A 12,792-nucleotide genomic window follows, 5' to 3' on the forward strand; every position below is an offset into this window, starting at 1 on the left:
AGAAAGGCATTCTGTTCCAGTACAGTTTCTAACATAATTCTGTATTTCCTACTGAACTAAGAACAGCAAAAGCAAAAGTTTGAGAACGTATAGCCCTAAACATCAAGTGGAACAAATCAAGATCATTTCAATGGCACAAGGGCCACAAAAGATCTCCAGATTCCTTAGAGCAACATCAGTATCCCAGGACACTTGTGCAAAGGAGTCTCAAAAATACAAAGTATATATTACATTTAAAATACAGACTTGTGGTACAGTGCAGTATCTTCTGAAAGATCCCCCATCACCTGCAGTCTAACTGAGTCATCTCTCTATAAATATATTTATTTAAGGTCTTCCAGGGAGGTACAGAACTACTGCATCTTGCAGTATCAGACCCCTGAAGACAGTCTCAGCTTGATTGCCACTAATACTGCCCAAATAAAATTATATTTTTAAAAATATTCTAGCCTTCCTCTCACACTGTTCATTCAAAATTCACAGCATATCTTACTGGTAGGAAAGAGAGGTAAGAAATAAGTCTCCTATTCATTTTTTCCTGCATCGCCAATGGGCACTTTTCTGAGCTTGAGTTAGTATAGGGAAAGAGAGGTTATTAAGAAGTGAGATGAATCCCTCTCTGCCACTATTTTCCTAACAACGCTGCTTTTTCAGCTGAAAACTTGAAAAATGGAGTGCCAAAACACATTCTGAATAGTTTATTCACTTTTCCCTTTATTGTTGTTTATAACATTTTACACATTTCAAATGGCTTTCATTAAATAGCCATTAATGCAGAATTCTTTTCACATCATCTTGATCAGTGCTACTATCCTTCCCTTGTGCTCAACCACTAAAATTTACTTTGCTTCTAAAACTTCAGTAAGCATTAATTACACTACAATTATACTTCAGAGTCTTATTTACTTCTATCCATCTGATTTTCAGTTCTTCCATATTTGCAGAGCAAGGAGAGGATAATAAAATGTGAGACTCATGAAGGAAACCTAATTATAGTGTAGATGCTTTGCAAGTAGCCAGAAGCCTTAAGGCGCTGCAACACACAACTCCTCTAATCCGAGCATCTCATGAATGCATCAAAACATTTTTCTGATCATACAGGAAACTGTGCTCATTTAAACTACATTCACAAATGGATTTAAAAGCAATGGCCTGTGGATACTTCTGAATAGTTTTGATCTTCACCAGAAACAGTTTTGCAAGGAAAGTTCATAATAAGTTTACATGCCAAGTTCTCCCCCCTCCAAAAAAAAAAAAAAAAATTTGGAGATGTTTTGATTTCAAGAAGTTCACTTTTTTTTCCCAGAGACCTCCTATCTTCAAGATTATACTGCAGAAACCATAAGAAAGGAATTCTCAATTGAAGATTACCTATAAAAGTACAAGCTTTATGAAAACACTGCTTTTTCTACATCCACTCATTATCTAAATCAAAACCTGAACCCACCTGTAGATAAAAAAACCTGGATCAAATAACATCTGCATTTATAGCCTTCTGTAAATTGTTTTGTTATTGGAAGTCATCATTTCAAAGCCAATGTAGAGACTTCAGGAATTAACAGACACTCAGCTTGAAGGGACTTTATGATTACATCTACATAACTGAGTATCAGACTGCTATATTTTATTTATACAGAATGAAAATGCATTTGTCTCTAGTGGTCTGCTAATCTTAATAATTTTAATAGATTTAGCATGTTTCAAAACTTGATTTAAAGGAAAAAAACCCTCAACTGCTACACACACCAGGAAACTATACCAGGTATCAGCCGGAGTAGGGAAGAAACAGAATTAAGGAGAGAAAATATGAATCAAGATATATTTGAAACTTGATGTAAGTGAAGGAACAGAAGAAAGTTAAGTTGATGAAAATGTTAAGCAAAAGCAGAAAGGAAAGATTCAGCCACGGCTTTTTCAAAATCTAGGAAAAAGAGCTGTAGGAGAATTCAGCAGCTGAGGCAGATCTGATTGTCACATCTGATATTGGAACATGTCAAATGGACAAAGATCTTCAGCAGTCTGCTTGCAAGAAGGAAATTTAAACAAAGATGGGGATTAAATAATTAGCATTACTGCAGAAAGGACAGGTCAGATAACTGAGTTCATGCTACAACATGATGTATTTTGGATCACAGTGAAGCACAGAGGATTTAAAAAGAAGCAATGACAGTCACAAGTGATGGATTTAGGACTTGGTATAAATGGTTCTGCTGAATGCCAGCAAAGGGATATATAAGATGGGATTAAAGTATGTGACTTTAAAAAGCTCCTCTTTCAATGACACAAGAAAGGGCACTAAGACATCCACACTTACACAAAATCCAAAGTCATGAAAATAAAGTCTCCTAGTCTTTTTACTGCTCTCACATCCTTTACTGGTAACAAACTTGAATATTTATCTTCTAGGTTTCATCCTCTCCCTCCAAAGGAGGGTAAGAAATAACTTAGACCACTTGCTTGTCCAGCTTCCATAAACAACCAAACTTTTAATAGCAAATACAGACAAGCATCAGGCACCTGATGAGGCTTCTGCAGCATAGTCATGACACACAGACTTGCATAGTTCTTCTTTCATACCACTGACATGTAAGCCAAAGATTCAAACTCAACTAGTATCTGCTGCTGAGTGGTTATCTTGTGGGAAGGGAAACCCTATGAGGTGGGATTTTTAAATACCATTGGGAAGTCACTGTGAAAATGGCCATGTAACTCGCTTTTATTGTGAGGCAGTTCAAATTTTCCCCTGGCATTCTTTTGTTAATGAAGGACAGATGACTTGTCCCATCAACAACACAATAAATTCCAAAAACATCAGTGAAAAAACAATGGGTGAAATAGTGAAAATAATGTTTATCTATGACACTTAACTATGATTTCTGAATTACGCCAGAGAACCTCCCCCTACAGTGTGAATTTTTAAAATTACACATTTTCTGGTAATGAAAAAATTGAATAATATCTTCTCCACCTAGTAACTATGTAGCTTCATCATGAATCACTGGAAGAAGACATCTTCTGATCACAGGACCAATTTAAGACGACCCAAAAAGAAGGAGGTATACCTGTCTCTCCTTGGATGAGACTAAAGAGTAGGGCTCAGCATATTTTCCCTATAATTACTACTCCAGCTGTTTCCTAAGCAGCAACAGTTGACTGGCAAGAATCCCAAACATAATGGATGACTTAGTAATAAGCAAGAGCAAGAGAATCAATCTGTATGTCAGCCTTACCTTATATGGACTGTATTAATTAATACATGAATTGGTATCCTGAATGCCTTTTGTAGTGAGGAGAGAGATTCATTTTTAACCACAAAGGTTACTGAGACAATGGGAAGGCAAATGAAGTTCTATCAGGGTAAAACCTATTACCTTCCTGCCCCTTCTTTCTTTGCAAGTTTCATCTCATTTAAATTTGGATGTTAATATTCTAAACTGTTATAAGACTATTCCAAAAATTAAATGAAAATCAGGTAATTGAATACTTAATTATGTACAGAGAATTTACACGTGAAGTATTTTTCACCTCAAACTGTAAAGTTTCAAATAAAAAAATCTGAACAATGTCAGATGCATGTCAGTCATGCAATGACTGAATGGCAGCCCTTAATACTAGACAATCATTTCACAGGATGTCAAACAGAAGTCTTCCTTTTTATTTGATCTATTTCCTTCTTTTTTATATACTATCATTTATTTATTTTATTTCATTTCTTAAAGGATAATAGGTGGAGTGTGAAAAATACCCATGCACTAATCACCAAGAAGCTCCACATATGACGCTTTCCATAACTAAAAAAAACCCCAATGACATTGATGTGGCCAGTCTGTCTCAGTTTTGAAAAGAGGCATTCTCTTTTCACAGCATCTCCACAATGGAAGTGTTTTTCTTCAATGCAGGGAAATATCTGGTCAACATCATTTGTTTTCCTCAGCACTATAACAATGAAGCTGTGTTAACAGACCAAGAGATGAAGTATTTTATCACTGAAGTCTGATGTCAAACCTACAAGGGTGTTACTCAAAGTGTATGAATCTGCTAATGAATAAGAGATTGATTGCAAAGTCACAGAATCAGTCTCTCCTTCCCTGTTCATTAAGCACATCCTTGAAATCTGATTGCATTGTTTTCTGCAAACTTGACTATTATTTCACTTAGAGCACAGCAAACATGATTTCTTTTCACCTCCTATCAACTGGAACTCTTTGCTAAAAATGATGTGATATTTTTTGTATTTGTCAAATGACTGCAACAGGACTAGAGGAGCAGACTCAAATTAAATGTGTGAAGTATGCTTTGACATTAGCTAGGATACTTCATAGCCGAAACATGACTTGAAGCTTTCACATATTCCTTCCAAATTATTTTGCTCAAACTCAAACCCTCACAAACACCAGAAGATCTTCCACTAACTACTTACAATCAGTGAAAGTCAAACTGAATTAACTCAGCATTTACAGAACAGGACAATAAAACAACGCTTTCTAACACTTTGGACATTTGAAGCTTTGAGTATAAATCAGGCTTTTAACAACACCTAGTCCTGGGATCTTACATGTATCCATTATCTGGAGAATGCCATACCCATTTTACAATCACTAACAGAATGACCCCTGAGCTCAAAGACATACAGCTGTGCTCTAGATGACAGGTACACAGCAAGGGCAGAAAACCCTCCTTTGGTCTATAACAAATAATAGAGAAGTAGCTGGAAAACTTGTGCTCTGCAACTTTTAAAGGTTTTTAAACACCAGAGAGAAGCCAGACTGCAGATACTGATCATTTCAAGTCAGAGCCAAAATCCTATCATGTAGTTTGAGTAATCCACTAAGTAAATTCTGATAGCCCTAAGCACACTGACACAAAAAGTTAACACTTTGGCCTAGTAGAAATGTGACACTAAATGTTGAGCAAATGGTAGTCTGAAGACATTTCAGAGATACTCTTTCACTGCCAGCACGATTTAGAGCACATATGCCTCATAATACTTTTTTTTTTTGGTGAAACAAACCCCTCTGGTGAACAGTGCTTTAAAAAAACGATACTCCTACTAAATTCACCAAACTTTAAAGTTGTAAATAGAATTCCATTGTTATCAACACTTAATGCTGAATAAGGTTTTGTGCTATCCACCTCCTCACATTAAAACAGCTTTCCTGTGAGCAGTGTCATCCTGAAGAAAACTGAATAAATTAAATGAACTTGTACTACACTTATTTCAGAATGTATTTAAGTATTTTTCCTCACTGAGCAATCCACAGCACAGTTCTTCTGTACTTCAGTAATTGAGGTAGAAATCAACTTACCCTATGTTTTTCCTTTACTTTCTTCCTGTATTCTTCTTTGTCAAATTTGTCTTCTTCACGCAGGATTTCTTTTGCTTTATCTAGATTGATACCACTGGCATCATCTTCCTCATCTGCTTGCGCCAAATTGGATTTCTGCACAGGTGGCCACTGCTGTACTAACTGAATTAGAGATGCCAGAAAGAAAAACAATGGTTACAGTCATTTTTCCACATTACACTTTTGGTGCCTTAAATATTCCAATACATATTTTTCCACAGAAAATTGAAAAAGTCATCTGCAAGGAAACAAATTAACAAACCTTATGTAACACCACATTCGGTTTAAATTATTATTTTAAAGTAGTGTCTCCATTATATCACATTTTTGTTTAATGAACTCAGTTCAATCTCTTATTTTGCCCTCTTTCCTGATTAGAACAAGTAATTTCTAATCCCACCATTCATTTGAGGAGAAGAAACTACCTGCTCTCAAGAAATGATTCTCAGAAAAAATGTGAGTAAATCTAAACAGTACCTTTCATGTAAACAATAAACATTCCAACATATTAACCAAGACAAAAATTAGACAAGCCTTTATTCCAGAGTACACAAAAGAAAAAAGAAAAGCATGACTGAAGGTTCATGTTTTGAGGGAAGCAAGGAGAACAGACATGGAAGGGTTTTTTTTATCATTTAACTAAGACTGTATTGGAAATGTTTGATGATTCATGCTGATGAAATGTTTGATGGATGACGCACTAAACAAATCCAGCTTCCCTTAAATATCTGAAACTCTGGATTCAAGACAAAGACTACACTTTCACCAAAAAACATCCCCATCAATCTTATGACCTAGTAGCTTATACCTCGTAGTATGAGCACACACCTTCAAGGGAAAGTCTTTGCAAAATCATTCTTGCTCATGGATTGATAAGAGTACTAACTCTTGAAAGGAAAGTACATGGCAGAAAATACAGAATGGCTTTCAGTACAAATGCAAAACCAAACAGATTTAGGACTCCCTAATGCACACAGGATGTTTATTTAACAGGTAGAGATAAATCCAACCCATTGTTCCACATCCTTTTGTAAAACTGTGTTTGTGTAGTTGTATTTTCTAGAAAGATACATTTTTAGAGGACTTTATCAGACAAGCATGTGGAATAGGACAGTAAAATTTAAATGCAAAATTTTAAACATCTTGGGGGGAAAAAAGAGCTAAGACACAAGATGCAAATTTTGCGTTTCCTTAAATGTCACCCCTTTTCTATTGTATTACTTTTCAAACTACAATCTTTGTGATTGTTTTTCTCTCCATTCTTCCTCCTTTTTGCTTCATTGCATACATACCTCAAACATCTGCATATTAATTTTGAGACAACAGCTTCTGAATATCTAAAAATATCTGTCATTGTTTTCAGTCAATGGGGCAACCTCTAAAACCTTTTACATTTTGTCTAATGTTAGTAATTATGCATATGGCTACACTCCCTTCACCTGCAAAATAAAATGCTTTATTTTGTCAGAAAAAAACCAAATTATATACTTGTAAAAGTGACCTCTCTTTCAGTTTATGCCTTACTGAAATTATCATAAAGCGGGAAAAAACCACCCTACTTTTTGTCTTAGTGCTGGAAATGGAAAAACAACATGCACAGCATCTGAAGCTGTGAAATCAAATTATAGAAAAGTTCATGGAATGTGGACACTTGCTAGCGTGTTATTCCCACAGGGAAACTCTAGAGTGACTAGCATCCACAATAGTTCCTTTCAGTATAAAGTCAATATATTTTTCTATTGTTCTATTAAAAGAACACATCAAATAAGTAACTGGCAAATTTCCAAGCACTGTTACATCAGCACCAGTAGTCCAAAACTTGGTACTTCCTTAGCTTTTCTAACAAAACTTTTAATGTAAAAATAGTGAATGATGGGAAGAAAACCAAGGTCTTCTTTTAATTCCAGTATATTAACTGAGAACTTTAGGGAGCTTTGGCAAACAGCTACAGGAAAATTATTTTACATTTCTGTAAGAAAAAAAAAAAAGCTCTTGATTCCACCTGAAACTGAAGATAATAGGCAGAAAAGAGATACAGTTCTGTACATCCACTTACAGCTCTCATACAAGTATCTTGCACATACAAAGATGAAAAGAGGTCAGTGCTCAACATTTCTCTTTTTCTCACTGGAACTGAATTCTAAATGGAAGCTGAACTCTTTTGCAAAATGTAAGCCAATTACAAATACCCCACATTTTTTTAGAAGTGTGTCTTTTTATACAGATATAAAATACATTTTTGACTTTATAAAACTACAACTTCAATTCCCACCAAAATGCAATTACTTTTAAGTGATCTTACCTCTCCATCTTCAGTAAAAACTATTTTTGTGTTAACTTTAAATTTCTTCTTCAAGATTTTTTTGGCTTCTTGAGTCTTAGTCGCTTTTTTCTTCACCTTTAATTTTGACGTGGTCTGCATCAAAGAAAGTAAGTTTTCTTATTAGTTTTTTACTAGTCATAGAGTATATACTTCAGACCTTCTTAAAAGTAATTTGATGTATTAAAATTTAATTCCTAAAACATGAGTAAGACTAATTTCCAGTAAAAATCAGCCAATGAATCTTTTCATAAAAGTGCTTTAAGCAGGACGGATCATCAGAAATTCATTTACTCTAATAAAAATTTAGCATAATTTAAATCCTGGCAGCGCCAGGACACCTGGCTCATTCAAATCTCACTAACCTTTTAAAGACAAGGACACTAGATTCACCAGCTTATGCTGCTAGCAAGCCTCATCAGACAAGAAATACAGTAGAACTGACTTGAAGCCAGTAACTACAAATGATCAGATAGTGGTAGTGAACAGTGTTGTCATCTCACTTGTCATCACATTGTCCCAGGCACCACAGTAAACCAGTCTGAGCTATCTATGTGCCAATAAATGCCAAAAGTGGCCATGCAAGAATACTCCTACTTCAGAACTTTTGTCTCTTGCACAACATCCAGGAAGTGTTTAGAATTAAATACCATTTAAATATCACAAAAGTTACTAGCATCATAAAAGCAAGCAGTGAAAAAAAGTGGTGAAGACTCCAGAGGAACTAATGAATGAATCCACAGAAATTGTGAAATCCACAGATGGTCTATCTATGTTTCCCCAAGGCACTCATCTAGTGGTGACATCACAGAACTAAAGAATGCGAAGATTCACCATCCCCAACTCTTCTTCCAAGAAATCTCCTTTCAAGAACAAAGGCTGAATGTGTTCTAACATCTACCAGGGCACAATACACAGAGGACATTTTAAACAGTGACTGTCATTACATCACTATTTTGTAGCAAAAGTATTCTGAAGGAATATGTGGAGACTCCATAGGAGAAGGGCCACAAGTCATTCATCATCCCAAAAAGACTGCAATCTCTCCACTACTCAGAAAAAAGTGCCTGAAAAACAGTCACTAAACTGTCTCAACTTCTAATAAATAACAGAAAGCAGTCAAAGCAACAAGAAAAAAAAAAGAAAAACCGAACTTTTTCTCACTTTCATTTTTTATTTTGGTAATTTTAATCAGTTTCCACGTTCTATACAAAATCCAATATAAAAAGAAGCAAAAAAACATTAACTCAGAAAGTCACCGTCATTATGGTCAGCACGCTAATGCACTGAAATATGAACTATAAAAGAGAAAAATTACAGTCCTTCTAACAGGAAAAATGGCTTGTGACAGCTACTGCGCTGTGATATCAAGTAATGACCATATCTATTATAGAAAACAGTAACAGTAGCAGCACTTTTGTCCTCAGTATTGTCAAATGATTTTTGCTGCACTGTGAAGCTACCACAGGTTAGGTACATCTGTAACAGCTCAGAAAGCTGTGCTCATTACTGCTGCTTACCCTATTAACAAATTGTTTCAGAAGCTGCATTAGCATAAAACCCTCACCTCAAATACAGACTACTTAGTAGAAGAACAGGAGCTATCCAGGGGAAGAACTTAGAGAGAGATGTACTTCAAGGTGGTGAGAAAACACTATTCACTACCACAGCATTTTCTTTCAGCAGCTGCTTTTGGCTTTCGTTTTTTAATAAACAGTCCTTTATTTCTGCACTGCCAAAATTATTGATACCAGCGTAATATGCTACTATAAAAAAAATTACTGCAAGATTGAAATTGGTACAACAGTATTTTGCAACATTGTATTTAACTGTGAATTTCAGCTGTTTACATTTCTTAAAAAGGGTTTTCCCAGCTAAGGAGCACAAATATCCAATGAGCTGTCTTTACATGCATATGTAGGAATCATTTCCAGTTGTACCTTGTTCCCCCCTCCTTCCTCTGAGTTTGATACAGTCAAGTAGCATGGGAAAAAAATGGGATAGCACAAAATTTCTAAACAAATAGAAGGAACAAGAGGAGGAGAAAAAAAAATAGGAAGCTAAATTCCCCCACTAAAGACTCAAAAAGCATAATGTAGGATCAGTGGGTGATTTTGGCAGATTTATAATATTCCTTGTGTAGCATTACACAAAGGGATCAAAATTTTTTACAACTCACAGAAAAAAAAAGCATGAGTATAAAACATTACACACTCTCTAGATAATCAAACTATGGTTTTTATTAGGACATTGCATGGCCAGGTTTTGGCACCAAGGGGGCTGTGAGAAGCTGCCAGCAGCTTTCTCCATGTCCAGCAGGGTCAATGCCAGCTGGCTCCAAGATGAACGTGCTGCCAGCCAAGGGCCCATCAGAAGTGATGGTAAAGCCTCTGTGATAACATATTCAAGAAGAGGGAAAAAAGTCATGGTACAGATTAACTGCAGCCAGAGGAGAGGGCAGTGAGAACACGTGAGAGGAGCAGCCCTGCAGACACAAAGGTCAGGGAACAAGGAGGGGCTGGAGGTGCTCCAGGAACTGAGCTGAGATTCCCCTGCAGCCCTTGGTGCAGACCATGGGGAGGCAGCTGTGCCTCTGCAGCCCATGGAGAACCATGGGATGCAGAAATCCACCTGGACCCCATGGAACAGATCCACACCAGAGCAGGTGGATGCCTGACAGAGGGCTGTGACCCCATGGGATACCTGTGCTGGAGCAGGCTGCTGGCAGGGACCTGCAGAGCCATGGACAGAGGAGCCCACGCTGGAGCAGGTTTCCTGGTAGGACTTGTGACCCGTGCTGGAGCAGCCTGTCCTTATGGACTGACCCACACTGCAGCATTTCACAGAGAACTGCTGTCTGTGGGATGGATTTACATTGGACAAGCTCATGGAGAAGGGTGTGATAGAGAGGTTTTGGTGGGTGCCAGGCATCCAGTCAGAGTCAACCCACTACACTGGCAGTTCAGCTTTCTGAGCACACTTCAAAGTTGATGGCTATCAAGGCTCCTTCAGCTTCAGAGACACTCCCCTGACTGACTCATAGTTTAAGACCAGATGGGCTCAGATATCAAAACAGATATCAAAACATTTTCATCACAGATGTAGGCACAATTTTCCAAACTCGACTTCAGTATTACATGACTTACATGACTTCAGTATTCCGCAGTAGAAGAAGGGATCTTTGGTGTGTTAGGACAGTGGTTTCTGACATAACTTTCCTGTTCCAAGGGGGAGGCTACATAGTCCAGGGTAAGAGTCAGGCAGATCAGTCATGGAGTGTATAGAGTCCTGGGGCTACCATGGGGTCCCATACATGCTGCTTTAGTTCCCTTCTGAGGATCTCTCTCACATTCTTCTGAAGTCCCTACATAATCCTAAAGTGTCCCTCTTCTGTCACTTAACCCTCCCGCTCCATGTGTCTCCAGTAGCATCTTTCAGAGGATCTATTCCCCACACTCTAAGAGACTCTTGCCCTACTTCATGCTGCTTTATATTGAATATACCTGTGCCACATGTTTCTCCACATGGCTTAAGTCCTCATGCAGGATGGATTGTTTAAATCCATCTGAGCTCATGGCCTCCTCCATGACACCCTGTGACCCCCTCACCCAAATTTCTAATGCCACTGCTTGTCTTTGCTTTGACCTCATATTTGAACAGCTACGTTGAAACATCTATTTCCCATGTAGCAAGAGTCTGATTCATCTATTTTAAAAGTGAAACACCACTGGATATGAGACCTCGGGCTTTCCTAATCTTCAGTGCTAACCCTTGGCTCCCTGTGTATTCAAGCCACTCTGCTTACTCATTTCCCATTTTCATCTTTCATACTGGGAGATAGCCGAGCACAGAAAAGCAGCAGGCTGACATTCTCTACAGCTTCATCTCTTTTCTTCACTAGGAGTTCACCACAGTAGCAGGCACCACCCTCTGCTGCAGGTTGCCAGAAGATCCCTGCCATCTGCTAACCTCAAGTTCTGTAGAGAATACAAAGGTAGCAGGAGTTCTGACTCCTCTCTGCCCAGTGAGCACTGGAATCTGGGGTCACAGGCTGTGCAGGCAGAAGTACCACCACATCAGCAGATAAAAGTGAATGGAGGCTTTCTGCTGACAACTAGACCATGCTTCTAGTGCCAGAGCAAGCCATGGGCCTGGGCATTTTAAAGTGAGCTGAGAGGACACAGCTGCTGTCCACACTGATCAGCTCATTGCAGGTCCTGCTCAACTACTATTTACCTCAGTAAATCCCTTTCTAAAGCTAAATTATTCCATCAGATAAGCCAGTGATCCAAACAAAACAGCATGTGTGATCTAGGCTCAGGTTTTCCTGTTGCTGTTAAGATACCAAAGGAATTGTGCATTTGAACTCAAGTTGCTAATAGCAGTTTAAGCAGCAACTGGTGCACGCTCCCCTCTCTGTCAATGAGAAGAGGCTGCCTGCTGCTCATCAGGTACATTCTGCCCTATGCCCAATAAAACAGGCCTTCAAACCTCATATTTTCTTCTATACAGATGTGGCAATAGTTAAACTGACCAAACAAAACCAGAGCAAAAATTAGCCTCTTTAAAATGATATGTAACACTTAGACATTATAAATTAAGAGTCACTCCAGTTTATAAAAAATCCATAAAATGTAGGCTCAGCTGCAGAATTGGGGGATTTTCTACTGTTACTAATCTAAAGCCGAATTTATTTTTTTCCCCTTTTGTACATGCCAGATGGCTTGCTGGATTATTTAATGAGTAACAATAAAACCTAGCTCTTACAGACACAGAAAATTCAAACATTTTGATATATAATCAGTAACAATACAGCTAATATGGAAGTTCTTTTCTATTTTTTTCCAGAAAGGAGGTGGCTTTTGATTTCTGGCTTAAAACATCTGATATTCTTAAGCTGAATCAACAACATGATTTCTAAATGAAGATACAAGTTTAAGAAATAAGATTTACTATTTTTCCAATTATAATATTTTTCTGAACAGACACAGCACAGAAACACAGCCATCAGTAAATTTTTCTATTGTAATATTTTTCTTATTAATACATTTTTGAAGTCAATAGATAGATTTGAGCATGTAAACCCCAGTAACTCAGGATCTAACAACAGTATCTAACCATAACCAA

At 37.5% G+C, this 12,792-nt stretch overlaps 1 protein-coding gene across 1 annotated transcript in view; it reads right to left on the reverse strand.

Annotated features, from left to right (window-relative positions):
* DDX10 (DEAD-box helicase 10) overlaps nt 1–12,792 on the reverse strand; it is a 155,718-nt gene that overhangs the window by 49,022 nt on the left and 93,904 nt on the right. Inside the window, exons 14-15 of the mRNA XM_039718672.1 lie at nt 7,648–7,761; nt 5,307–5,468 (exon numbers count right to left, since the gene is read on the reverse strand). Of these exons, the coding sequence (XP_039574606.1) occupies nt 5,307–5,468; nt 7,648–7,761 (276 nt within the window). The remainder of the gene's footprint in view (nt 1–5,306; nt 5,469–7,647; nt 7,762–12,792) is intronic.

This window comes from Passer montanus, unplaced genomic scaffold (genome assembly GCF_014805655.1).
Source record: "Passer montanus isolate IOZ18808 unplaced genomic scaffold, ASM1480565v1 scaffold4, whole genome shotgun sequence".
In the NCBI taxonomy this organism is placed as follows: domain Eukaryota; kingdom Metazoa; phylum Chordata; class Aves; order Passeriformes; family Passeridae; genus Passer; species Passer montanus.